The sequence below is a fragment of the Mycetomoellerius zeteki genome, unplaced genomic scaffold (genome assembly GCF_001594055.1).
Source record: "Mycetomoellerius zeteki isolate Tzet28-1 unplaced genomic scaffold, Tzet1.0 scaffold151, whole genome shotgun sequence".
NCBI lineage: Eukaryota > Metazoa > Arthropoda > Insecta > Hymenoptera > Formicidae > Mycetomoellerius > Mycetomoellerius zeteki.
Genome location: NW_017256458.1, coordinates 164,363 through 192,107, shown reverse-complemented (window position 1 = coordinate 192,107; position 27,745 = coordinate 164,363). Strand labels below are relative to the sequence as shown.

General features: G+C 31.8%; 6 protein-coding genes across 9 annotated transcripts in view; 2 read left to right on the top strand and 4 right to left on the bottom strand.

The window, feature by feature from the left end:
* The first annotated feature begins 1,814 nt into the window (after nt 1–1,814).
* On the top strand, nt 1,815–5,370 carry LOC108720474 (DNA ligase 1-like). Its single transcript, XM_018444513.1, is given in 4 exon segments — nt 1,815–2,157; nt 3,397–3,750; nt 3,753–4,339; nt 4,448–5,370. Coding segments are annotated over 3 exon segments (1,641 nt in total). The 5' UTR covers nt 1,815–2,157; nt 3,397–3,503; the 3' UTR covers nt 5,255–5,370.
* Nucleotides 5,371–6,217: 847 nt separating this feature from the next.
* LOC108720528 (NADH dehydrogenase (ubiquinone) MNLL subunit) lies at nt 6,218–6,509 on the bottom strand. The gene has a single exon (XM_018444592.1). It carries the CDS (start codon nt 6,489–6,491, stop codon nt 6,294–6,296), a length of 198 nt encoding a protein of 65 aa, XP_018300094.1. The 5' UTR covers nt 6,492–6,509; the 3' UTR covers nt 6,218–6,293.
* Nucleotides 6,445–7,024, bottom strand: LOC108720527 (uncharacterized). The gene is made up of 2 exons (XM_018444591.1): nt 6,981–7,024; nt 6,445–6,661 (listed from the first exon to the last, which is right to left on the bottom strand). The coding sequence occupies exons 1-2, from the start codon at nt 7,007–7,009 to the stop codon at nt 6,466–6,468; spliced, it is 225 nt and encodes a 74-aa protein (XP_018300093.1). The 5' UTR covers nt 7,010–7,024; the 3' UTR covers nt 6,445–6,465.
* A 1,864-nt stretch (nt 7,025–8,888) lies between these two features.
* On the top strand, nt 8,889–16,693 carry LOC108720525 (Mitochondrial carrier homolog 1). 4 transcript variants are annotated; one of them, XR_001936530.1, is made up of 10 exons: nt 9,165–9,174; nt 9,810–9,952; nt 10,096–10,180; nt 10,887–11,055; nt 11,118–11,249; nt 11,649–11,835; nt 11,966–12,033; nt 12,883–13,088; nt 13,184–13,375; nt 16,458–16,693. XR_001936530.1 is itself a non-coding variant. In XM_018444588.1 (9 exons), exons 2-8 carry the CDS (start codon nt 9,839–9,841, stop codon nt 13,073–13,075), a joined length of 948 nt encoding a protein of 315 aa, XP_018300090.1. In that variant the 5' UTR covers nt 8,889–9,110; nt 9,810–9,838; the 3' UTR covers nt 13,076–13,088; nt 13,184–13,993. The 4 variants fall into 4 exon arrangements, 3 of the variants coding, with proteins under 3 accessions (XP_018300090.1, XP_018300089.1, XP_018300091.1); XM_018444588.1 differs by lacking the exons at nt 9,165–9,174; nt 16,458–16,693 and adding an exon at nt 8,889–9,110 and having other exon boundaries at nt 13,184–13,993; XM_018444587.1 differs by lacking the exon at nt 16,458–16,693 and having other exon boundaries at nt 13,184–13,993.
* A 703-nt stretch (nt 16,694–17,396) lies between these two features.
* On the bottom strand, nt 17,397–24,425 carry RN-tre (Related to the N terminus of tre oncogene). Its single transcript, XM_018444529.1, has 8 exons — nt 24,164–24,425; nt 23,324–23,562; nt 22,915–23,238; nt 22,640–22,827; nt 22,146–22,306; nt 21,488–21,808; nt 20,782–20,917; nt 17,397–18,361 (listed from the first exon to the last, which is right to left on the bottom strand). Exons 2-8 carry the CDS (start codon nt 23,473–23,475, stop codon nt 17,919–17,921), a joined length of 1,725 nt encoding a protein of 574 aa, XP_018300031.1. The 5' UTR covers nt 23,476–23,562; nt 24,164–24,425; the 3' UTR covers nt 17,397–17,918.
* A 607-nt stretch (nt 24,426–25,032) lies between these two features.
* The window catches only part of LOC108720485 (dynein regulatory complex subunit 3), a 3,379-nt gene continuing 666 nt past the window's right edge, over nt 25,033–27,745 (bottom strand). Inside the window, exons 2-9 of the mRNA XM_018444530.1 lie at nt 27,164–27,447; nt 26,749–26,921; nt 26,494–26,651; nt 26,231–26,423; nt 25,903–26,107; nt 25,581–25,814; nt 25,251–25,327; nt 25,033–25,180 (exon numbers count right to left, since the gene is read on the bottom strand). Of these exons, the coding sequence (XP_018300032.1) occupies nt 25,033–25,180; nt 25,251–25,327; nt 25,581–25,814; nt 25,903–26,107; nt 26,231–26,423; nt 26,494–26,651; nt 26,749–26,921; nt 27,164–27,447 (1,472 nt within the window). The remainder of the gene's footprint in view (nt 25,181–25,250; nt 25,328–25,580; nt 25,815–25,902; nt 26,108–26,230; nt 26,424–26,493; nt 26,652–26,748; nt 26,922–27,163; nt 27,448–27,745) is intronic.

Below are 27,745 nucleotides of genomic sequence, written 5' to 3'. Positions count from 1 at the left end.
ATATATATATATATATATATATATTTATATTATAAACATCAAATGTACGCTACGATAGGAAATTTAACGTTGCTCGGTATTTACCTATTTTAGCTTCGCTTTTATCTACGTTATTATACACACACGGATGTGTGTATAATAATATTCCAATTTTGTCGATATGCGCACACAAAAGTCAAGCACGCCTTATATCCGCATGGGTATCATATGGCGAATTCGATTGGAAGAACTAGTGCGCACTGGTGCATATTAAAGCCGTTGTACACTAGTTTAATTGAAATATAAAAATGAAATGCAAATATTTCGAATTATGAAATACATATTTTACCTAATAGTACAATAAAATGTATTAAATATTTCACGATTTAATCGATCTTTATGTTTATTTATAAATATATCTTTACGTTATTTCGTGTACAACGGCTTTAATGTGCACCAGTGCGCACTGAGTGCGTCCAATCGAATTCGCTAATAGTGAAACATGAAAAACACTTTCTAGTTCGTATTAAAATTAGTGATGGCTACTTTTTTAGGAGATACAGTCGACACACAAGTGTCGTTCTATCTTTGTCACTCTCTGTCACTGAATGTCAAGAAGGATAAAACGACGCTTGTGTCGATGTCATCAAATGGAAAACAATGGATGTTTGCGTTCAACAGAGAAAACAGTTTTGCAACCGTTGTAAAATTCTTCAATACGATTGGCCTTTGATGTTTTCTTTATGGATCTAAATGCAGAAACCAATCATATTCAAGAATTTTACAACAATTGCAAAGCTGCTTTCTTTGTTGAACGCAGCCACTAGTATTTTTTAAGTGATTGTGTACTATAAATTATGTTTCCGAAAAAAATCATTCTTGAAAAAGTCTCCGCTTGAAAATCACTTGAGGGATTTCGGTTGGCAGCTAATTGTTGTTTTGAAGTTTTCGAAGCCATTTTTGAAACAATAACATTTCTCTATCTAATATCCTTTTTTTTACTAGATCCTTGTCACTATCAATTATTATTAATAATACATACAAGTTTACATACTACCATGTCTTATTTTACACTTGGTTTAATACTCGCATCAAATAATTTTCTATCAAATTATTTCTGAAAAAAAATCTGGAAAGTTAATAATCATCAGTTTGCCGAAGAATAACTCGAAACTACATGGCAAATTTTAAACTTTGAATTATTTTGTCATAATACTTGTTTAATGATCTAAATTATTGATAACAAATAAACATTGATATAATTTTAACAATATATATCTCTAATAATAAGATTTCAAAGAACTATAAATCGAAATAAGAAAAAAAATACAAAGCAATGTTAAGTCTGATACTGCCCTAGTTTACACCGATCATTTAATATCACTCATATCACCGATGAGATAGTATTAAAGACCATCAACCATGGGCAAATTTTATTTGAAGAAGTTGAATTTCAACATACTACTTTAGTATATAATTCTTCTAAAAATATTATTAAATGATTGAGAGAGAAATGTGAATAAAAATATAAATATGTAAATCTCGGAAAAAATTAGTTTTTATTGTGTTCAATAAAATTTTTTTGAAAGTCACCAATTTCGGACCAATATGTAAATAAAAGATAAGTAATACATATATATATATATATATTGCTCTCTACTTTACTCTTTATTTTAAAGTAACAAATCGCTTTTTAATCATATATAGCGTTTATTATTTGATCTTATATGGTTAATTCTTTCACCATTCTACGTGAACAAGAACTATCATAAATTCCAATTTTCCTTTCAATTTTTCGGAATTTTCAAATGCTCTATCAATCTTTTTCAATATTTTGACGATGTAACCATACACACTCGTATAAATTTTCTTTCTATTGTATTGTTTAACTGACATTGCTTTTGTTACGACCTCGGCTTTCATGTCCCTTCATAAAGAAACGCCGAACAAATACATTCTCACGTTTCATATGTTGTAGAAGCGCAGGTAGAATGGTATACCATCCAGTGTTATAGCTGGGATTTAAAAACGGCCTCAGCAAATCACGTTGCAGATACGCTACGGAGACGTAGAGTCCGTATACCTGCGGCCGAACGTTATATGTGAACGCTCAGTTTAAATGCAGACACCATGTTACACGCATCTTCTGGAAGTTGCATTTGAATTATGATAGTTCTGGTATGTTACAGCAATTGTATTTTAATAAATCGTGTATATTTATATATTATGTCCACACACAAACACACACACACATAAAATCATAAATTTTTTTTAAAACAAATGTGTAATCTTTTTTTTATCGTTCGTTTTTAATTTTTTCCTTTTCTAATGTAATGGTTGTATGCCAAGGCATTTTCTAAGGATTCTAAAAGGGGCGAGTTTGCGTTAATTTTCACAAATTATAGTGCAACCTAAATTTTCAAATTGGTTTTACGGATTGTAAAATTATTTTTTTACAGAATTAAAAGACGCATAAATAGAAAGTCGGAATATATCGATTTCACAACAAAATGAAAGAAAAACTAATTCAATTATTTTTGACTCATACACAGTAAAAAAATTTTGTGTTAAATTTAACACATTTCACATGTACCAAACGGTCCACCCAAATTTTTGTGTTGATTTAATATAAGATGAAAATATATGTTAGAAAGTAACACAAATGTTATGTAAAAAATTAACACAAGAAGCGTAATACTTTGACACAATTTAAAAACAAATTTTATGTTAAATTGACATATTGATAATGTTAAATTTAACTGAAATTAGATGCTATTGTTACAGTTTTTAGTTTAAGCGATGCCTCTGTGATATTTAGCATATGTAATACATAGATTTAACAGATATTTACTGTTACAAAAAGAAAATAACACAAAAATATCTATACCTTCTTACATAGAAAATATGTAACTAGTTGTACATATTTCTTCAGTAAAATTAACATTGATAATATAGTAAATCAACATATACATTTTATTCATTTATATTCTTAGAATTTATGTTTTAAAACTACATTATTTTTATTTGTTTACTTACCTATAAATTGTGTTATTTTACACTGAGAAATGTTAAATTTTAATTTAATACAAAATATTCAAATAACACAATCTTATTATATATGTTAAATTAAAACTTGGATATGTTAAAAATTCAAAAATTCAATTCAAAATTTTAACAAGAATTCGTTTTAACATAAATACAAAATGTTTTTTTACTGTGTACATGATATAAATATATCATGACTGTGTAGCTGTCACTTGAGATTAAAGTTTGTTTGATATAAAAGTTTTATAGTTCAATATATGAATAGTATAAGCATTCAGGGGATTTCAAATTACAGGGAGTCACCCTGTATGTGTGTGTGTGTTTATGTGAATGTGTATACATTTTTAATAAGTAAATATCCATTATTTGCAGAAATGATCAATCATCATTTACAAGGAGAGTTTCTGGAAGAGTTTGACAATTTACAACATAATCTTCTGAGAGAGTTTGAAAGATATTAACATATTGCAATATCAATCATGAAGAAACCAATCTTATACAAAGTTGAGACATACATTGTGCCTGGAATGGAGAACTTATCAATAATTAATGAGCTCGATGATCTTAAGACCAAAAATCAGTTTGATATCAAGAGCGAAAGCATATTCGAAAACAGTATGCAAAACGAGAAAGATACATCACTCGCTTCGAATAATAAACACGAAGAAATCGAGACGTTTTCCACTGAAGATAGCACATTGATTGGTATAAAACTCGTGAAAGGCATAACGAAGAACGAGATTCTTTACACGACGAACATTTGGATAACGATATCATCAAATATTATAATGACGCCAATTCTTGCCGTTCTAACGAACGTGTACAAAAAAAGGAATTTCAAGCGTCAATTGGACCGCAGGAGTCATTGTATCCTGCGAAACAATTTAGCAGGACGAACAGTTTGATGTCGATTGACGAGAGAAGTGAGAACTCCTTGGACTACAAGCTGAGCAACTTCTGCCGTCACGGTTACAAGAATGGCTGTACCGCATCGATTCCGTCACCTAAAAAAGTCAGCGAGGAGATCTTCAGAGAAAATTATTTGCACAAAATTGAAATCCTAAGGAATCGTGAAACCATCTTGCGGGAAAAGGAGATAAATCTGCAAAAAAGAGAGAGGGAGCTGTTTAGAAAAGAGAAGGAACTAAGGATCGCAGAGAGACTTTTCAATGATAAAATGAAACAGGCAGAACAGCAGCTAAAATACCAAAAAAACATGCTAGTCGAAAAGACCCTGGAGCAAGCGGCACAAATTTTATGTGATATCAAAAAATCTAATAATCTTGTAGAAGAGAAAATTATGAGGAAAGACGATGTTTTAAAGAAAGAAGATATTCCGAAAAAGGAAGAGATTCTAAAAAAAGAGAAAAGTTGTCTGAAAAAAGTTGTTTTGAGAAAAGAAGAAATTCCGAAAAAAGAAGAGATTTTGAGAAAAGAAGAAATTCCGAGACAAATAGAAATTCCCCAAAAAATTGAAATTTTGAAAAAAACGGAGATCCCAAAAAATCTTCAACCTATTATCAATCCATGCGAAAAAAAGGAAGAAAAGATAATGCATTCGATGCGTCCAAATTCATTGTCGAAGAAATCCTTTTCTTCGAAGACTCATTCGTACGCTACTATAAGATACAAAGAGCAACCTAAGATGAATTATGACGATCTAAATTCAACGTTGTCAGCTGCCAGCGTAGATACATCTAACATACGGACGTCGGTGCTGTTTAATCCACTGCTTTATAAGAAACCAGATGCATTCGCAAGATCAACGAGCGAGCGATGGACTAGGCACAAAGATATCACAGGAAAATTGCAAAGAGTAACTGAGGAGAAACCCGAACACATGATCAAAGAGGAGAAAATTTTTCGGAAGGTCAGCGATAACATATGCGCTTTGCAGGAGAAGGAAACAAGGTTTCAGAATTACGGACTCGTAGATTATATTCCAGATGATATTCCGGGCAAGGCAGAACGTAATAATAAAAACAAGCTGCCTTCATATCTCAATTTAGAAACTGGCGAGAGATGTAGCCATCGAGATCAAGCCAGCATTTCCAAGGATAGGCCAGTCTCCTGGACCACTGAAACGGACAAATGGATGCAAAAGCACAAGATGTACAATTCAGCGACCAAACAATCGATTGAGAATAAGGAGAACGTCGTGTGCAATAAACTCTGTAATGCCAAGAAAAAAACGAAGAAAAAGTCGAAAAAATTTTCTCTATATCCATAGCACTTCATGGTATTAATAATACACTAAAATGAGAATAATAAGAGAGTTATTATTGATCATTTGCATTAGTTAATCACTCGTACTACACTGGATTAATATATATCAAAGACTGTTTTAATACGGCCTTAATCTCATAATATAGAAATTTTACTTTTAACATTATTTCTTATTTGCGCAATTTTGGTTGACCATCGTTCTATGACTATTCGGTTTATTATTATATTGTATTGAAGAAGACAAAAAAAAAATGGTCAAAACATCTATTAAGTTACATATATTAGAATTGTAAAAAAATTTTTACGCACTAAAATATCCGCGTTGGCTCATCACGATTATTCTTTTTTCTTTCTCAACTTTCATTTGAAATTCTAAGCCTTAATTAATTCAAGTAATTATAAAATATCTAAATGCAATGGCGTAATTTAAATTTTGACCATAAAAAAGTACATATATATTTTATTAAATAACGTAACAATTACTGGGCATTTCATTGTTTAAAATATTTATATGCTTTTACATTTAACTTTGTTAACTTCGTACATAGCAGCTTTTAATATGCATTAATCTAATGTAATGCAATTGATCAAATTAGTTTTCTTATTGTTTCATGTTTACGAGGATCTCTGAATATTTGTAATGATCTCTGTTTAATATTTAATGTAAATTTAATGTAATTTTTATATAATTGTAAGTTCGTGTATATATCGGATTTGCTATGTTGACAAAATAATTCTATATGTACTGTCTATTATGAAATAGTACTCTTAGCGATTATCAACTAATAGAGATACATAATATGGCAATCCTGTATATATTTATCACATTATGTCGCATTGTTACCAATAAATGAAACTGATTACATATATATATTTTTTTTTCTTTCTTTCGTCATTTAATATAGATTATATGTGTATATTAATGAAATATCTATATAACATCTGTGGTTTTCATTTGAACATATTTATTTTTTTATTTAACTTAACAAGCACTAATTGATTCTGCTATTTTTTAAGATTTGAACGATGTACAATAAGGATAGCTAATATGGCCAGGAGGGTGGCTCCCCAGGTTTTAACTCTCTGCCATACAATGCTGATTTGTCCCTGAATGTTGTCATCTTCTCTGTTTCCATCCTATCTATCTTATAACCGATCATGAAACCCGCGAAGGGGAAGATAAGAGTCCAGTACAGCTTCCAGATATGTTTGTGTTCAGATAGACTTCGAAATAGACTCATGTCTTGGCGTAGTCTCACTTGTCTGCTGTTCAGCAAGTTGGCGCTTCCAACGAGCAGTATGCCTCAGGTCCGCGTAAATCGTGAGCACCGTAGTTGTAGGAAATAACACGCTGACGAAGTTTCGCTTAACCGAGGTCCAGATAGTTTTGAAAATAGCAGAGTCCATCAAACTGGAAAATTTGAGAGGTGAAAATCAAATGGACAGAGAATGAGATTTATAGGATTCTAATAACAAATACTAATGTAGATTAACTTTAGTTTCATTTCAGCTTATATTTTATCTTTTTCTAATTCTTAGAACGAAAAAGAAATAAAAAGCAAGTTAACCAAGATTAAAACCATCCAAAGACTCAAATCTAGATTGAAACATCTGTAATATGATTATTCCAATATATATTAAAACAATATATATTAGGCGTTTTTTAGCAAGGACAGTGTAAGACAGTTAATCATTAGGTCCTGTATTGGAATTATCTTTTTCACTTTTACCAGATGTCTATCTCTCTTTTAACATACATCTATCTCATTTTAAGTTCCAAAAGTGTAACTAGTTCAGCCACAAAACAGACATAAAGGCTGTGTTCAGCAGATAAGGCAGTTTTGCAACTTGTGTAATAAAATTCTTTAATATGACTGACCTTACTTCCTCACTTTTATCTAAGTGTATAAATAAATCATTAAAGAATTTCATAACAGTTGCAAAGCTGCTTTCTCTGAACGCAGCCATTGCATGATTGCATTCATTGTTATTTGCCCATATTAAATAAGAAAAATAATTCACTTGTCAGAAAATGTCTAATAATTATTGCAAATAAACAATAAATTTACGCATGAATAATTGTGTTGACTATTTATAGGCTTTTTTCTAACTCTCTCTTCTTTCTCTTGAATTAAATTAATCTACATTGATAGAAACAGACATAAAAAAAGTTGTACTCAAGAGCAAGAAACCATTCAGTAATCACGGTTTTTCGTCACAATAAACTTGCGCAAACTCAATTCGATAAAGTTGTGAGAAGCTAAAGTAATGTGACAGAGTGTAGCAAGATAAGCTGAAAAATAGTTTAACGAGATTCTCTTACAGATTACAGGCCACATCAGTTGGTCAACCTCACTTGATCTAGCTACTTGACCTGACTATAATAGTTCTTGGAGGTTAAGGGGACGCTGAAACGACGGCCGGACTTGATCGATGTCGATAAAACAGATTTTTAATTCCAAATAAAATATTACGTATGTACATCAAGAAAACATCACATACATTAAATGTACCATTAAGTAAAACGTTATGTACATTTATTGCTTTAGCTATATCCTATATAGCGCAGAATGCGAGGTTATGTACATTCAAATCACATTTTTCCTGTCATTTCTCTTGTGAGCTTCAATCAAAATTATAATTTGAAGCTCTCATGATATTCTACATGATATTCTATAGTATACGGAGTAAAATTTTCCTCGGAGAGGACGTTTCAAAATGTAACCCTAATCTGGGAAAGTACTTTTTGTTTGGATATATATATATATATAACTTAAATTCAATTTTATATATAAATATATCCAAGTCACGATAACATCAAAATGACATTAAAATGAATCGGAAATGTTTGAAAAATGACTTAATGATCATTTTGGAGTCATGTATGTATGTATATTAATTGCCCACATCACTAATTGGCTAATTTAAAATAATAGGTTTGTCGCGTTGTTCGAAAATTTCCAAAAATTTTTGAACTTAAAATGAGATAGATACATATTTGGGCTCTGAAAAGAGAGAAAATGAAGATGTTAAGTGTAAGGCTGCGTCCTCATGGAGAAAAAAACAGCGGAACGGAATCAAAATGGAATATTGATAGAAAAGAGACATCCTCATCCTATCTCTTTTCTGATTAATATTCCGTTCTGATTCCGTTCCACTGTTAATATTCCGTTCCACTGTTCTTTCTCCATAGGGACGCAGCCTAAAAAATGTAAACAACGCGAACAGATCTAATATAATTGGTGCGTTCGGGGAGACGCTGATAGCGCTATTCTGTCATTCTATCTTCGTTGTTTATTAAACGTAAAACAAGGATAGAATGACACAAATAGCGCTAATAGCGTCTTCCCGAACGCACCTAATGTCATTGGCGAAACAATGAAAAATTACTAGGAAAAGGCCGATGTGAATAGTGTTTCCAATTGAATCTGGCATCTCGGTGCTATGCCATCTGGCACGGTCTATATGTTCATATCGTAATATTTTGTGGCTGTGACAAATTTCTTAACCTTAATAGTCGTTTATTTTAACGATTAATATCTCAGTTCACGGGGCAGAGCAATATTTTTTCTTGTTAAATCTTAATTTTTACACTTCGATTGAGTGTATTTTTATCAAGATTTAAAGTGAACAGTATATTCTTAACATTTATTCCCGAACGCTTATATTTCGGCTGAACTCGACCTTACATACAGAATGCAAAGAACAGAAGTGTTCGCGGGGAAACAAGCACAGTAATGCCGGTGAAAGAGACACTCGATGATTTGTAATAAAAAATAGACTAGAATATCGCGGCAACGCTGATCCTGATTGTCCCGTCAATAGTCGTCTCTTTTGCTAGCGCACAGTTTCGCGAGAAAGTAGGTGGGAACCAGGAGAAGAGAAATCGTGATATCAATTTGTGACCTTAAACAATGAGAATTGGTACATTGATAAATGTTAAGAAGACCCCGCCAGTCTCAAATTTCGATAAAAAAAGACTCAATCGATGCGTTTTTGCATGAAACGAACGAATCTGGCAGAAATAAGCGTCGCTCTGCCCCGTGAACCTAGATATTTAGCGTTAAAGTTCACGACCGTTCAGGTTAGGAAATCTGTCATACCGACTCGATATAAGCGCTATAAGTATGCCTTTTTCATGCTCTGTGACAAAGCCGGGGTGGCAAGCCGCCCCGAACCCAAGCATTACTGTCTACACACTCAACAAGTGAATATTTCGAATTTCGTGCACTATTGGACCCAAGAATCGTTAAACGCATGCGCATTAAGTCACAGAGCATGAAAAAGGCATACTTATAGCGCTTATATCGAGTCGGTATGACAGATTTCCTAACCTGAACGGTCGTGAACTTTAACGCTAAATATCTCGGTTCGCGGGGCAGAGCGACGCTTATTTCTGCTAGATTCGTTCGTTTTTCATGCAAAAACGCATCGATTGAGTCTGTTTTTATCGAAATTTGAGACTGGCGGGGTCTTAACATTTATCGGTACATTTTTATAAGATGAAAATTCCTGACTAAATTTCTATTGATTTTGTGTAATATATATGTTCCCTCCAGAAAAGAGAAAATCTAGGAATTTACTAAGAATGCCTCCAAAGGATGCCTCGAAAGACACGGAGATCCTGTGGTCTGATATAGCCGGTCACATTTTAGTAAATGCAATCTCCTATCCTATTGAATATGCTAAGGTTCTGATCGAGGTAAAGATATATCTCTGGTTAAGAATTTTGATACAAAACAATACATGGTGATGTAATGTTATCTAAAAAGCTTAAAACATATATTAGTGGTATATGTTCTAAGCTAAAAAGAAACAGTCTCATATATTTGTTTTATTACATAGATTGGGTATGAACCTATTCCACCCAAACCAACTGTAACATTGTTTGGAAAACCTGCATTAAAACTACCTAATGCTTTTACGTATAGTAAGTATAATTTTAATTTAAAACTTAAGAAATATTTTTCAGGAGATTGTTTTACCTTTTCTACTATGAATGCATCAGATATCCAGGAAGAATTACCAGATATCTTGTTTCTGACATATCAGGTTAAAACTATATTGAAATGACATGTATGATGGTACAAATATTTAAAAACTTTTATCACTGATATATTTTTTAAAAATATAGTAGAAATATAGTTTTAGAAAACTAATATATTATACACTACGTAAAAAATTAAAGGATTACCTAGTCCGTCCTCAAAAATAGATAAAAATTCAGAAGATTGTAACTTCGTCGAAAATGATCATAACGAGATTTTTAAAAAAGCATTTTAAAGCTTGAAATCTCTACTTTCGAAATCAGTAATCGATATTTCGATACGGTTGATTTTTATGGAGTTATACAAACAGAAGTGGATATTCGTCAAATCTGAAAATTTTGTACCTGAATTTTTACCTATTTTTCAGGACTAACTAGGTGATCCTTTAATTTGTTTGCATAGTGTATTAGTTTTCAAATATTCATATCATTATACACGTCATTTCAATATGAAGTTTTGGCTGAATATTTTGCCAGAAATCAGATATATTCAACAATCCTGCCTGGATATCTGGTGCATCCCTATTTTCTACTTTAAATTGTATTGTTTTATTATATACTCTATTTAACACAATGTTATTTCTTGCAGTTAAATACATAAAGAACTTGGATGGATTTACAGGCTGCTACAGAGGCTTAGTACCCAAGGTATGTTCCTATACAGTCAGTACAATAGCGTGCGACAAAACTTTAGAATATCTTCAGTCGAACTCAGTGGAACAGACTGAGGACGAAGACGATGAGGATGAGAGAGTGAGGTATGTGTTAAGGGAAGGGAGAAAAATATGAATAGTGAATTAATAATTTCTTCTGTTTATAGACGTAAAAGATGCATGAATGAGATCATCAGGGATGTGATCAGTAGAACAGTCGCGATCATAGTTAGTCATCCTTTGGAAGTCATTTCATTAAGGATGATTGCACAATTTGTGGGTAGAGAGACAAAATATAGGTATAAATATATATAACAAATGGCATATCTTTTTAGATTTCCAGAGGAGAAAGACTGTGTATTGTATATATAAATCTTTTGGTCTTCAATTACAAAATATCATATACGTGATATAGGAAAAGAAATGATTAATGAGGGATAATATTGAAAATTTTAACAAAAATTTCAATAATTAATACTAAAATCTGGTTATATATATATAATATAAACTTATAAAATAAAATAAAGCAATAAAGACAAAGTATGTATATAATCGCATTTGTATTTGTTAATTTTGAAGAGAATTGACAATTTTGAATTTAATTTTCTGGAAAAATATTTGTTAAATTTGCATTCTTCTCTGGGCGATTCATTTATCACCGCAACAAAACTTATTTATAATTATATTCTTACCATTAGTAGTCTATTTGGTTCGTTCCTGGAGATTTATAAGGAGAATGGGATCCTAGGATATTACGCAGGATTGATACCGCGTGTAATAGGAAGCGCTGCAGTTATAGTTCTAACTGGTATCTCTACATACGCTATAAATAATTACGTTATACAGGAGCCGGCGATGAAACCATACACTGCATCAACCATGAAAGTAAGTGCAAAATCAATATTTTTCAGAGAACATGCTCTGATTCATATTGACACAACGTGTCTCAGAACCAAACGCATTAAACATTTCATACGTAAAGTTTAAGCATATTTAAAATGAAGTGTTTGTACAGTTTGTAGCTACAACCGTTATGTACCCGTTCTTAGTGGTATCTCACTGCATGGCAGTAAATGACTGTGGGTAAGTAAAATCTCATGTCCAATGCTTTCATTGAAGATTAACATAATTTTTTCTTTTTATACCTTATTAAAAATGTGTTTTCTTACTTAAAAGTAATTGATACAATTATGAGATTTAGGAATATTAAAAGTTATATATGCACACTTCATACTTTAAAAATAGTTTTATACTAAAAAGTTTGAAAGGTTTATACTTTAAGGCTACATTTCAAAATGCCTTCTCCGATGAAAATTTTATTTGATATAATATACTACATTACATGTACTATATATGTGTTTCGGGTAAAATTTTCCTTAGAGAAAACGTTTTGGAATGTAATCTAAAAATAAAGGAGAAGTATTACGTCTCTTATAGTAGATCTATAGATATAATTGACCTTCATAATATATCCGCTATTACATGGCGAATTGTAGTAATTATTTATGGAATTATTTGTTTAGTAACTTGTTATACAATAGCATTAATATGCCAATACACAGCCGATATTTTTTATAACGTATTTTTAATTTCGAGTATTTAGGAACATTTACAAGATATGTACATTTTAATACTTAATTGTACATACTTCTTCATATGTACTACTCATCTTTTTCGACTTATTGTGCAATATTGTAACATTTTTATAAATAACGTTCTAAGTATATATTTCATAACTTTGGGTTTAAAATCGATTGAACAACACCTTGACGAATGTAATCGTTAATTTTTTATTGATTATTAACGAAGTTACAAAAGGTAAATGAGAGCCATAATATTACTTTCTCCTTCACAAAATAAAGTGAGACCTATCAAGTTAAGAACATCTGATATTTCATAGAAAAGTTAATACATTCGTGAAAATTGTTCAAGGTTGGTAGCTGGTCTTCCACCACACATGCCGATCTACAAGAACTGGCTGCATTGTTGGACCCATCTGTCGACTCATAATCAGCTGAAGAGAGGCAGCAGTCTGTTATGGCGTTACTATACTGGACCGCAAATGCTGCTGAATGGCAAACTGATACCAATTATGAGCAATAACTTTTACCAGCCTAGTTCGTAATGAGCGTCTTAAAGTAAGCTAGATCAATCTGTTTGAAAGCCAAATAAGTTCGTTATAAACCAAATAAGTGTCGACCAATCGTGTTCATTTGACGATTTATTTATACAGCATATAGATACAGCCGTATAAAAAGGAAAAGGAAAAAGAGAAAGTTTGGTTTCAACGAATTTATGTAGGAAGATCATACAAGAATTTGCGTGCACTGAACATTCTTGTAAGATCGAGTCATTATCAATACAAAATAATAGAAAAAAGAAGACAAATCCAGTTAGGATCAATCGAGATGATTGTAGTTGAAAGGTAATCGTAATTAAGTGTCATTGCAACATTTTGTAATGAGAAAGTCAACATTCATTAAACAAATCCTCAATGTGCATTTATAATAACTGCGAGATTAATAGAGGTTGTTTCTTACCACACAAACGCGTCATGATTTTTAATCTAATTTTTAAAAAAGATAACACATCTGCGCGCCTACATAATCACCTTGATCGATCCTACATCTCCAGATCACATATGCGATACAGTACTTGTAAATAAAAATAAATAAATTGGAACAAACACATCGAATAGTTGTGCGATAAAAAAAATGATGCTGGAAGAAGTGAGATATATATTTTTGATATATTTTTACTATATTGACAATTAGACTTTGTTTCGACAATTACTGATTTACAATGGCCTCCTCTCTACCCTTCTTGTCGATAATTGGTAAGATTTCGACGAGTATTGCATTTGTCGTATTATAATCATTACATATGTATATACACGCACGCATGCACAAACGCATACACGCACAAGGTGTTCAGCATAACGGTCCGCACGATTTTTTAAATATTTCCTACAGTTAAGGGGATCCTAAAGCCATCTGTATTATTGACTAAAACATATGGTTTAATATTTTTATATAACTATTATTTTTCCCTCTTTTACAGATTTAAGAATTCTTTTCTAAGATTAAAATATACACATTAATACGTGTCTGTGGAGTTTACCGAAAACGATAAAAAATTTCAAAATTGAGATCTTGTTTACTATTTCTTAGTCCAATATGGCGCTCTAGAGCTGTCACGTCGTGACAATATTTGATTCATATAAAAGCTGTACTTACGAAATGGCAGTCCACAGACTAGTAGTTTGTACGAAGAAACAACGTGAAGTTCTTAGAATTGGACTTACAAGGAAAGGCTCGACTCGGACATTCAGAAAATTATGAAACTTTAGCAATACACAGAAAGTATCCTGACATGTAATAAACATTTTTTTTTATTGCCCGAATTCATCCTAAAAGGGTAAAATCAACCTTTGAAAATTGACCCACATTTTGTTTTTGTTTTATTGTTCACCAACAACAGGAGAGATAGAACAAAATTTTTTAGAGAGAGAAAATTTATTTCTTTTAATAAGATTAATTGATTAGGAAACTTATTAGGTTTTCTATGTGCGCTATTGAAGACAGGCCTGGAAATTTCAAGTTTTACCATGATTCTGTGACTTATAAAGAAGCAATGTACTATTTTCTGACACAGTTTCTTTTCCTCAGAACATTACTTTACAGATTGAATTTAAAATAGACATTAGGAAAATGTTATTACAAAATGATAACAATGTAACGTCAATTTTTGTTGTGAAAATTAAGTTTTTACGCGTTTAAATTATTACCATTTTACAATAATTTTCTAATTATTTATTTTAAATTTAACTTGTAGAGCAAAGTGTCCTGAGAAAAACTATAGAGAATAACTAACAAAAAGTAGGTTGTTTCCTTGGAGGTCAGGGGATCATGGTAAAACGCGAGGCACTTGAAATTTTCGAGAAATTTATCAATATGATACACACGGAAAATTTCTATATTTTTAATAAGTTTTATTCTACAAATTAATATTTTCTACGTCTCAAATACAATATAAATAAATAAAGACCATAGTCAAAGCTTGCTGCCTAATAATATTTATCAAATATAGTAGTAAACAATACTTACATAGTAATAAACGGAGAATTGTTATTTATTCCTTTGTGATAAATTATGCATTTATTCCTTTCTTGAAATAATTTTGCAAATTTCATCTTCAATTTGATCATACAAACCTCCTGTTTCCCTTTAATTACATTATTTATGTCATAGCCTGGCAAGATATATTGCATTATTGTATAATGTCTATAAAAGCTATTAGATAATCTCTATTAGACGGTCTAGCTCAAAAAAACATAACATACAAAGATCGTAGCTGAATAAATTTGAGGGGTAATGTTTCGTTCTCATGCAGTCGAGAAATCTTTTCTTTCGCTGAACTAATCAAAAGTATAAGGTCACCATTGTCATAATTGTCATAAATCACGTCGAAAATAATCAGAGGAACTTGGTAAAAGATTTTAATCCTATCAACCTGTTCTTGCGTTAACGTGATAAAGATTCAGACGATCAACATTTAATATTATTTTTAATCTACATCGCTTCTTACGCTATTGTTAGATATAATAATTATTTGTTTGACAAGTTCACGTTTACGCATGGGGATAACTTTTTTTTATTCAGACTTTATCCACAAGATTATGTACATCGAGGAATATTTTGAGGAATGTTGGCGAAATTGTAATCGAAGTGCACACATCCAAACGCGATGGCTCATAATCAAATAATACAAATACTTTCAGTGCGGCACAATAATCGGAAGCTGTTCAGTATTCACATTCTACGACAAAGAGTTCGAACATGACTACGTCCGAGGAGTTTCATTCGCTTTTTGACATGAAAGTCTTGTTCCTTTTTTTCATCTCACTTGTTAAATATTATTTATATATACAGAAGTATTTTTCTTACAACATACGAATAAAAAAAAATGAAAAAATAAGAGAGACTAACAAAGAAACATGTCGATATTACCAAGGCAGCATAATACTTAATAGTATGAGTAGTTTTTCCTCTTGAGGACAGATAGATATAATTAGCTCGTGAGCGTATAAATAAATAGTATACATAATACATTTCTCCACCATTGTTCTACTAATTCGTTTACCAGCATACAGTCATCCGTAAGATCAATCGTCAACGAAATTTTACTGTAGTAAATTTAATGTAAACAAAACAAAACGTGGTATGATGCTGATCAGAAATATTTAGTGGAATCACATCCAGAGACAAATCTATTTTCTTATGTAGCTACGTTACAAAATTCGGTTATATTAGAGCTTATCGAAATTTATATTATCGATTATATATTGTATATAGATGCCTATTTAACGAACTCAATTCTTTACAGTAGTTGTAAAAAAATGAATTTGCCTCTAGATACATTTTTATTTTATATACAGCGGAATCCGTTTTAATTCTTAATAGCAACTCAATATATTGTAATAGTATTCTTTTTTTTTTTTTTTCCAGAAATCAAAACGAAATAACTGTAAATAAGACTGCGTGACAAATATAGGAGACCTACAGACATAATATGAATAGACACAGCATTGTCTATCTTCCTCTAGAATAATATGCCAATAAATAATGGGACTGCGATAGAACAGAAAATAAGGATCATTTTTCATGCAAATTGTTTGATAATAAGATAGAATATCATTAATATAATAATATTGAGAGAAATTTCACGCGAAGTTGTATTTGATTATGTGCAGACTAATGATAGTATATATTTTTGCACAATTGTATTCGTTGTTCTCAAATTAATTTAAATATATGAGTGTAATATGAAATACATTAGCATTGAAATGAAATACATACAACTCCTCTGTTTCACAATTCTAAACATGATCACACTTTATTTTGTTACGAATTTATAATTTGGTGTAAAAAAAACTCTGATATATACATAAAATATTCTATCATTCGCCTTATAATTTCACTTAAAATTGTAATGTTGTGCGAAGAGACAGAATTGCATCCTTTTTCTGTTTTGTCGTAATCCTATCATAATAAGCAATATCAGAAATGCATTGCTTCGTTTATTTCTGCTGTGTCTGGAAAAATACTATGTGACGTACAACGCGTATGTCATGAAACTAAATTAGGCCAAAATGCAGCGACAATACTTTGTTCATTTCGATTTTCATAAATTGAAATGTTATAAAGTCTATTTCGCTATCAACATCTTTTAAATTGAAACATTTAAGATTTTCAATTTCTTTGACCCTTCGTAAGTTGTAATTAATTGTCGATTTTTATAGATCTTCTTTAAAATTGAGATACAATTAATTCTTATACAACTTTACAATTTTTTTAAAATTGAAATTTAATTTATAAGAACAACGGATATCAAAGATTATATCGTAGTTAATAAGTATTTAAGATTACATTCTAGAAACAGTACACTGTAATTTTTCTCTCATTTCTAAATCTTAATTCATCAATTGACGTTTTCTATAAAGAGATTCCTTAAGATTTAATGCAATCGCTTTCGTATTTGTCATTGTTTCTTCTGTACGCGCGATTTATCGCAGAATATACATACACAGGGTATGCCAGAAGTCGCGCATTATTTTTGAGAATGTTTAGAATCATATTTCGAGATTTATGCAATTTTTTGTTCAATATTAAATCTTCGACATATATTTGACATGCGAAACTTGAATTAGCTATTTTACTTCCCAAGAGAGGCAAAAGAAAATACATTGAATACATGTTAAGAATTATTAGAACGATATTAATTATATTTGGCGACATTAATATCCAATATCCGATCGACTGAAAAAAAAAAAAGAGATACCTTTCAAATATTTTTAACATTGCCCTCACTCTTGATCCAAAAAATGCGCGACTTTCAGGACCAAACTATCATATCCACATCATGGCCATTTATGATTTCACGTTCGCGTATAGCTCAATCGACTCACTTTATTTCAAATCTAGCTCGACTTCTGGACTCTCGAGTGTGAACGGCTTTAGATTCTCGACGATAGGCGTCTGGTCCGGATCGATGCGGATGCGAATCTTGTTGGTGTCCAGGGAACGGGGCAGTGTACGCGGTAGATCATCCTTGTAAGAAGCCACCGTCGACGACGTGTACGTAGGCGACGTGTACGGCACATAAATTCGCACTACGTCTGGGCTGGGCTGATGCGGCGTTGCCCGCGGTGTGGGCAGACCGCCACTGCCCGAACTCGCATTCGAGATATTGCTCTGGGTGTCCAGACTGTTGTCCAGGACCTGGGAACGTGTCGCCGAGCTGAATACCGACAAATCGGCCGTTGACGTCACCGATGTCTCGGCTAACGACCGACGAGAGCCGTTGGGAGATGCGCCCTCGTCGAGACTTGGATCAAAGGAGAATTTACTTCCTATGAACAGACAGACTTCATTAGAGATATAAGGTGAAGAAGTTGTGAAGTAAGTATATACATGCATCAATGATTATTGTGATATAAAAAAAAAATATATATATATAACACATACATACAGAGTAAGTAAAAAGTTCCGGATCGGTGAAATATCTCGAAAACAAAACATTTTTTAGAAAAATGATTCAAATAAAAATTGTAGGGTTTAAAAAGATCTATTTACTGTTCACATCTGTTTGATCTTGGGTGGCGTCGCCAAGGTCACATCGATTTTTTTTAACGAAACATCCTAATTTTTATTCCAGAATCTAATAGCTGATCTCGTGAGCTTTCCAAAACACTTTAATAATCTTTTTTTAATCAGTACTTATTGTCTATTGAGTTATTAAACTTCAAAGTTACAGTACTGCCAGCATTAGCATTACTCAAGGTATCCGACCGACAAGCTAAAATCTTTTCAATGTTGTTCAGAATTATGTCTTGGATAACATTAGTGAAGATCAAGATCATTAGAGGTTGTTAGTTTAACATTTTCATTTTTGCACTAAAAATTCATTTTTACATACAAATGAAAATAAGAGGAACAATCTCCACTTACTTTGATTTTGACAAATGTTATCCAGGTACTGTTGACGTAGGCGGTACTATAACTTTCGGGTCGAGCTCAACAATGAATTGAATCACAAAAAAAAAATTCATCTTTAAACAAACAACAGTCCCTTGATATGAAGGGCTATTGTTCATTGACATAACTTATATAGTTAAATCGATAGAAATGTTGGTAAAAAGTGCCACTACATCAAAATTAAAGTGTGAGAACTATCCAAATGAGTGCAAGAGTGAATTTCTTTACAACACAAGTTACAATTTGGAAGTTGTTTTCTATATAACTGACTGCATTTTTATCACGACACTTTGCAACTATACGTTTCAACACGTTTATATTCATTCTACGATGCCACTTACAACACTGATGGTGAGTTACTTTCATCGCGTTTGGAATTACAATTTCTTGTAGTTTCCCCCTATTCGGTTATGTTATTAATAATAGCATATTTAGAATTCTGTTTCACTCGGTCTTTCAATCGTCTGGAAATGATATTCGCATGGTATTTTGGAGGTGACTTCCCATGACTAATTTTTTATTATGTCGACATATGCAACACGATATATGCTAAGGTTCAATGTTTATCTATATTCGACGAGTTCTCAACCTTCTTCATCTACGCTCTGATGAAGGCTTAAAAATGAGCCGAAACATATAAGCACACAAGTTTTAACGTATTAAATCGATTTCGTTAAGTATTATTTTGTTTATTGCGCATTATAGTTAATATACGAATAAATATCAATATTTTTGACTATGTTCATATTTTTTACCAGTACACACACACAGATTAATTTTAATCTCACTTTAATTTTCTTGTTACTTTTTTCTGATTTTTAGAATTAAAAAAACATAAAAAGTAAAATCGAGGTTAAAATTAATCTATATGGTAAAAATTAACACAAATATTTTTAAAGCAAAATAGTGAATATAATTATCCAGTATGATGCAACGCATTAATGAAAGGTGAAAATTGACGATTGTACTTTGCGAGGGTGCTTCATAATAACTTAATGATAGTGAGTAATATGTCTTTTATTTCATATAACATATAAAGAACATTTAACATAAAATGAATAAAAATTAATAATGAAACTGAATAGGATGAATAATATTAATTGTGTTAAAAGTGTTCCTAAAAATGCAGGATATTTATATGTATGGATAGAATGTGTTGTATTACATTATGTAAGACTTGGCTTTGTTAATTTTGAGACGTTTATTAAGTATAAACACATATATGAAAAGATAGAAAGAATGTTCAGATCAGATTTATTGATCTTCTAAGTATAGCATGTGCTTAAAATGTATATGTAGAACAAGTTTTTCAATTTAACTAATATATATATATATATATACACATTTTTTAATCTCTTTTCTTGATTACTTCTCTAATCATCGCATGATCTGAAGTAACAGTGCAAATTAACACATACCTGCTGTGACATTTAATATTATAAAAAAAAAATTCTATTAATACCATTCCTGCATAGAACTACTGTAAATAGTCATTTTGTACGACTATAATGTCTTATAAATAACCTACTTCTTACGCTTTAATATCATGATAAAAGCTTTTTCTGGACTCTCTATAAACTATATTCAATCTCTAGCAAAATTTTATTGAGCAAAATTGTTCACGTCGCGATATTTATCACGATAAAGCACTTTTCCGTTCACAGTCTAGTATTGTAGATAACTGTTATCCGGACATTCGAGTTGATGTCATCCTCATCTTCAGACTCGGTGCGTTCGACACGCGTGGTACTGTCTGTGCTATTGTGTAATGTATCGCGGCTATCTCTAAACTCACCGCCAAGGCCACTGGTCGGCTCGACAGGCGTGGTACTCTCTCTGCCGTCGTCGATCAATGTCATATCCCTGCGCTGCGCCACTGACTCTCGCATTACATGCTGAGCTTCGCTAAACTCTTCGCTTCGCCTTCCAACCTGATGAATGTAACAAACATATAATATAATAAAATCATCATGAAAAAATATATCAATAATTTAATGGATATTTTTTCTGTTATTATAAGGTTACTTCATGATTCCATGGCTATCACATAACATTTACCATGTAAAATAATAACTTCAATTATATAATACATTAAAACATAATGCAATATCTCTTATCGTATCTTTCTTTAACAAAAATAATGGAATTAGCAATTATTGAGTAGATTGAAATAAAACTCTTCATTATGTAATGTCCTGTTTTGGAGGAAAAAAATTTTAATTTTTAAATGAATAAAATATCTTTGAATTGAAATAAATCTTGCCTATAAATGTCTATTTATAGGAAAAATATATTATTAAATATTTCGCAAATCATTAATTTTTTTATAATCGTATCTTAATACTTTTATAGACAGCATAATGAGATGGATCAATTGGTGTGAAGAAAACACACTATGATGTATGTGAATTTTTATCAATATTCAATAAATATAACATCTATTGTACCTATTGCCAATAGATACAATAGATAAAATAGATAAAGAGCCAAAGGAGTTCTACCTTGCTAGTAAAAGTAGGCTCCTGGAAAGTGCCAAATGGATAACGGGGTAGTTCGTGTGGCAATGGAGCACCTGGATAGTCTAATTTGGCACGCTTTAAGTCTTCCATGCTGCGCTCCATCGTACTTATCACGGTGTCGTCATCAAAGCAAAAATCCTTCTCCAGCTTGATCTGTAGATAGTTGCAAAATTCATCAAGACTCTCCATTGGTATCAGATAGCGCTTATGCAGCTTCATAATGGTATACGCCATTGTCGGCAATATGCGATCACCATCCAACAGAAATATGTCCCAGATACGGAGACCGAGACTAACGGGAGTCTACAAAATACAGATTAGCATTGCTAATATTTAATATTATAAAACCACTCTAATACTATATAAAATTATATAATTTATATGAATCTTATCTTTTATCATATGTAACAGAGTTTCTTATAAACTATAGACTTCCTACAAACTATATCAGCAAAAATATTTTAACTGGATTGTCATGGCTGTCTAATGTTAGAAATAATCAAAATAGTCGGCACAAATCACACATAATAAAATGCCGGAAAAGTGTTACAAAACTCTATAGGCAAAATAGATTAAAAAATAATAATAATATGCGTATTAAAGAATGCAAATCTAGAAAGAAATAAAGAAGAAAGCCTACTCTTTCTTGAAAAACAACGAAGAACCATTTCAACGCATAGAGTATAGAATCGCAGCCGCACTTATCCATTTTCCGTTTCAGTTTCGGCAAAAATTTGTTCATTATCTTGTCATGATGCTCTATGAAGCGGTTTAATTTAGGAAATCCATCGACGTAAAAACCTGTAAAATGTATTGTACATATAAAAACACTTAAATATATCAATAAATGCCAATCTTGTCCAGAGGTTCATAAATATGATTAGTCTTTAACATTTAAAGCTTACATTGTACTTATCTTTTTTCCTAATTATATGATTAATATATGCAGAAACACGCAGATTCTTTTTTATAATAATTCTCTATATCTAATTCTAATACATTAATTCATATTCAAAAACCTATAGACAATAAAATTTAAATTCTTTTGAGACATACATATTTTTTAAGAGAGCATATGCCATTAAAAAATGTGTCGTTAGATAATTTTATTTTAAAATGAAAAAAAAATCCAACCGTGCATGCTGTATTTTTGATCGGCAAGTAACACAGAAAGGCCCCAGAAAGCATCTTCCTCATCCATATAAAGCAGCAGCAGACCAGCTAGCACGGACATTCCTTGGCAATATCCTACCTCCATATTGTACATACTGTAGGCAGCCAGTACGTAAAACATAGACTTTTGTTTTATGCTATATCTTTCTCTAAAAAAAATTATTGTTTTTTCAACTTTTTTCAGATACATAGCTCGTATAATAAAGCACGAATGTGCAATTTCTGCAGTATCACACCTATAATTAATATGATCTCTGTATTGTCTGGCAACGTCGGCATCGATCTGTCGAATCTCCGTGGACCATTGGCGAGCCAGTTGTAGCATCTCTTCATACTTGCCCGCCTGCTCCTTCTTCAGATTTTTTATTCCCAAAAGTAGGGCCCATACTTGACCACGAAATCTGTTAGGAATTCCTTTGTATATTCTGCGGCGTAGTTTTTCCTTTGTCGAGGCACTGTCCCATTGTTTTGTCATTTTCTCCCATTTCTTCAGTCTCTCCATTTCCACGTGGTGCAACTTGACCTCAAATGCATCCCGTTTCTGTGGTAACCTCTTATCGCTGTAACAAGAGAAAGTTATCTCAGATGGTTAAAGGTACGATTATACTTTGTATACGATCAAATTCTAAATGCATATGTACATACTGTATAAATCCATATCTATCTGTAGCGTGATAAACTTCGTAACCAGGATCCTCCCAAGGATCAATCTCAGCACCCTCCCGACCACGATCATAGCAACTGAAAATCCTATCACGCTCTGCAGCAGACCGTTTCAACAATTCTTCTTCATTCATCCCACGTGGCGATGTGCAGCCAGACTCTTACAAGCATGCCGTTTCATTAATGGACCTCTCTACTAGCATCCAGCTGAGCAGCTTCATCTATAAAACCAGCCACACACATTCAAACAAACTTATCAAGTATGCATATGCAAGTCATATATGTAGAAATTTATTGGAATGTGTGTGACAAAACTACAGTTATTGTAATAAACTTATATGTATGTGGCTTGTGCATGCCATATTTGATATATTTACTTGACTAGTGTGACTGACATAAAGGACAGAAGGATGTTGGTGTGAGACACATAAGGCCAGTTCTTTTTAACTGAATTTTTTATATGGTTCCTCTTTCTTTTCCTTTTGATGTTGGAAAAAAAAATGACCTAAGCAAAAAGTTCAGCTAAAAAATAGACCTATAATAAAAATACAATCTAGTAAAACACATCCACCTGGACTTTGTCAATACATAGACAAGATTAATATGTGTTTATGTGTCAGAGTCTCTATTAGAACACTATTTCACTTATTTAAAAGGTTCTGGAAACAACTGATCCAAGTAGGGCAAATAAAAGAGAGCTTTTCAACAAGAGACACAGTGAATCAATGTTGTTTGCTAATATTAAACGAAGATGACACGATCATTATGTTACACCGTGTCGCTTGCTGGAAAACACCAAAGGAAGCTTGCGTGCAAGATTACATGTATCTCTTTGGCCGTGGCGCCCGGAACGTAACAGATTTCGCCATTAAATCGTCACATCGGCGCGTGTGCACCGCTAACGGACCCGCCGCAGTTAAGCTTGATGTGCGACTGGGTGACTGGGCAAGTGCAAAATAAATCTGTTCGGTTCTTCGCTAACCAGGCGTAGATAGAGCACGCGACACAACATTGGAACTCCTTGGTTGCTCGTCTCTATCTCTATTCCTCGAGGAAGACACGAGTGGTGATTCAGTGATACAAACTCGCGTCCGCTTGCAGTTAGAATACCTATAAATAGGGTGACCAACCGTCCTTAAAGTCACTAGATTTAGAAAGTACCGCAAACTAGTGAACCTAGAAATAGGGATTTATAAAGTACCACAAACTTAGGTCTGTTCGTGTTCCATGAAATTCCTAAATATTTTTGCACTTAAAATGAGACAGATATATATTTTGCGTTGAAAAGAGAGAAAGCAAAAATGCCGAGTGTCGAAAGTGCAAGCAACGCGAACAGACCTTTTGCCTCCATCTTTAGGCAAGCGGCCATTTTCAAACTTATGTATAAACGTACTGTTTGTTTGGGAAAATAAAGCATTTTTAAACCAAAAGAAATATACGAATACTTAATTTTTGTATTTTTTAATACAGGTTTATTTATTGTTGAAATGTTAGTGCATAAAAGTGCACGAAAGTATATGTAAATATAGTTAACATATAAATATACTTATATATATAAGTATATTTTATATCAGAATATATATTTTTTCATACTATGCATTAATAAATTTGTCACACTTGATCTATTTCCTGAACTTTATTTCCGTACTAACAGAAAAAGTAAAACAAAAAGTTGTATTTTATATCAATCATTAATTTTCCAATATATCGTCATTACCTAGATCAATACCTGCCAAGTCTAACTGTTGTGGTAAGCTTAACAAATTAAGTTGTTGATGTTGAAATTCAAAAAAATGCGATATTTCCAATATTTGTTGACGATTCCTTTTATTCTCATCCCTGTTTATTAAAATTGTTCTATATAAAATGCAAACAAATTATAAATTTTACCAAAATGATAGTTACTTACGCAAATAACCGATTGATATACTCTTTGAGCCAATTATTGAGTCGATTTATCATGTGTTTCTCTCGATCATCTACCACCTACAGATTATATCAATTATCGTAGTTGCTAATTATTTTAATAATGTTCAAACATTCAATATTTACTTGTTACCCTTTAAAAGAGTTGGACAGTGGGCTAATATTCAATTCCCGTAAAAATTAATTGAAATATGAAATTCTCACAAGGAACTGGCAGAATAAAAATTGATTTGAGCCGTTTTCCTTATTTTAAAAAATCCTATACTCCATTCAGGATTTAAAAAACTAATAGTAATAATAAACAAATGTTTACTTGTAAGTGTATTTCATGAGAAGCAGTAAGAATAGTAGCCAAAGTATCTTTATCGCAACATAGATCCTTAAGATGAAATGCCTCGTCCTCAAAACTTAGAGGCTGTAAAACTAATTCAATTATATTATTATATTCTTTCTCTGCATTTCGTAATAGCGAAAAGTATCCTCGTGCAGTTTCTAGGAACGAGTTGACCATAGTTGTTATATTCATCCTGAACACCTCATTTATATCCTTTTGTTTAGAAAAAACAAATCGTCCTTCTGAATACGACACTATTTTTATACTTTTTTTTAAATAAATTAATATTATACGCACGTACCTCCATTTGATCATGCAATATAATTTCTTTAGATATTAACTGATTTTGTGTCTTAGACAACAAATCATTAAATTCATTAAACAGTTCTCTTGCTTTTGCAATGGTACTCTCAACTTCTTGCTCTTGTTTTTCTACCAAAGTTTCCATCTCATCTTTTATATTTGCAAATATCCTTGTCCTTTTTTCAAGTACTTCATTCACAATCCTCAAAACGAAGAAAGATGTTGCATAAGCAATATAGTCGTTATCGCATAATAATAATTAAAATAAATAATCACAGTTTTATAAGTGGACTCCTATTTAATTCTTATAATTGTTTTGTCTTTACCTTCTTGCTTCATTTTGCATATTTGTCTTGCCTTCATTAACAGCAATTTCAAATAATTTTATTTCCTCCGCTCTTCTATCATTCTCTCGTAAACCTAGTTCATATAATTCGTGGCATATTGCAACGAAAGACTTTTTGTACTCCTCAAATGCATTTTGTGTATTTTCATTTATCGTGGATAACGTTCTACTTGCTACTTGCACCGACACGTTTAAATAAATTATATTTTGTAAATAACAGTAAGAAATGAAATGTAAATCTACCTTTATCAGAAGAAAACATTTGTTGGAACAAATAATCTTCATCAAGATGCTCCACATATGATGCAAATAGTAATGCGGTTTTATTTTCAAATTCTCGTTGCAACTCCAATTCTGTTTGCATTTTTGCCTCGTTTTCTTTGAGATTACTAATTATACGACTATAGAAATAAAACAATGTAATTATTCATTTACAATAAATATTAATTTACAAAAAGTATTTGAAAGGTTCTCTTTTATAGTAAAATTAATAATCACTAATGTTTATCGACGGCAGATTGACGCTCATTTTCGGATATCATTTTATATTGACAATAAGTCAACTGAGGCATAAATGCGAACAAATAGTCCAAGTATCCATCTATCTTCGTGCAAGGATTATCGCATGTGTTTAAACTTTTGAGCGATTTGAAGTCGCGTAGATATACAACCTTGGAAAGTCAATGGAATGTTACGAATGAGTGATAGAGGGCGGTATTTATAATTCAATCTCACACTTAAAATCATCTTAAGTACAATCTCGAGATGCCACGCAGATATTTCATTGATATAAAATAGGATTTTAGAGAAATTCTATCTAAGATCAGATTTATGTGTAAAAAACAATTTTAAATATAAAATCGAACGATCAAAGAAGCGCGAGAAAATACAAGATACTTATAATCATATGTACATGCTTCCAGTCATCGATCTTGTTTTTACCAATGTTCAAAATGGTCAACTTCTTCAAATCGCTTATATTCTGCATGATTGAGATCTCATTACTATATAGAAGCAAAATTTCTAACTGATGCAGATTATTCAAATTTTCCATAATTTTGATGCGATTAAACGAGAGATTCAGTTCCTTCAAGTGGCGCAGCTCATCCAGATTTTCGATTCTCTGAATAACATTATGAGACAGTGAAAGTTTAACCAGACTTTTCAACAGCCATAGATGATCGATATTTAAAATCTCTGCAAAACGATGCATATAAAACATTAGTCTTAGTAAAATAGCGAGTAAAATAGTGTATAGCTGCGCATACACTTTCTATAACGTATTGTAAAAGTATATTCACACACTTGCATAGCCGCATAAATGTATGCATAAAGAAAATTATCCAATCGCTTTTCTCTTATAAAGTCGTACGTAAAATGTGATTGGATAATCTTTATTCATTTCGCAATTTCATTTATGCAGTTAAGCAAATTTGTGTGGATGTACCTTAAATGCTGGATTCACCCTGCATCCGATTTTCGTCGTACGACGCTC

Bases quoted from the DNA above. Each gene is read 5' to 3' on its own strand.
- LOC108720527 (XM_018444591.1), bottom strand. From the start codon at position 7,009: ATGTATGTTAAAAGAGAGATAGACATCTG. The intron at 6,662-6,980 runs GTAAAAGTGAAA...CAAATTTTCCAG, and splicing joins AAAAGAGAGATAGACATCTG to TTTGATGGACTCTGCTATTT.
- LOC108720525 (XM_018444587.1), top strand. The intron at 11,056-11,117 runs GTATGTGTTAAG...TTCTGTTTATAG, and splicing joins GATGAGGATGAGAGAGTGAG to ACGTAAAAGATGCATGAATG. The intron at 11,250-11,648 runs GTATAAATATAT...TCTTACCATTAG, and splicing joins GGTAGAGAGACAAAATATAG to TAGTCTATTTGGTTCGTTCC.
- RN-tre (XM_018444529.1), bottom strand. From the start codon at position 23,475: ATGAATGAAGAAGAATTGTTGAAACGGTCTGCTGCAGAGCGTGATAGG. The intron at 20,918-21,487 runs GTAGAACTCCTT...TACATTCATCAG, and splicing joins AGCCTACTTTTACTAGCAAG to GTTGGAAGGCGAAGCGAAGA. The intron at 18,362-20,781 runs GTGAGTTTAGAG...GTCTGTTCATAG, and splicing joins GCCGACCAGTGGCCTTGGCG to GAAGTAAATTCTCCTTTGAT.
- LOC108720528 (XM_018444592.1), bottom strand. From the start codon at position 6,491: ATGAGTCTATTTCGAAGTCTATCTGAACACAAACATATCTGGAAGCTG.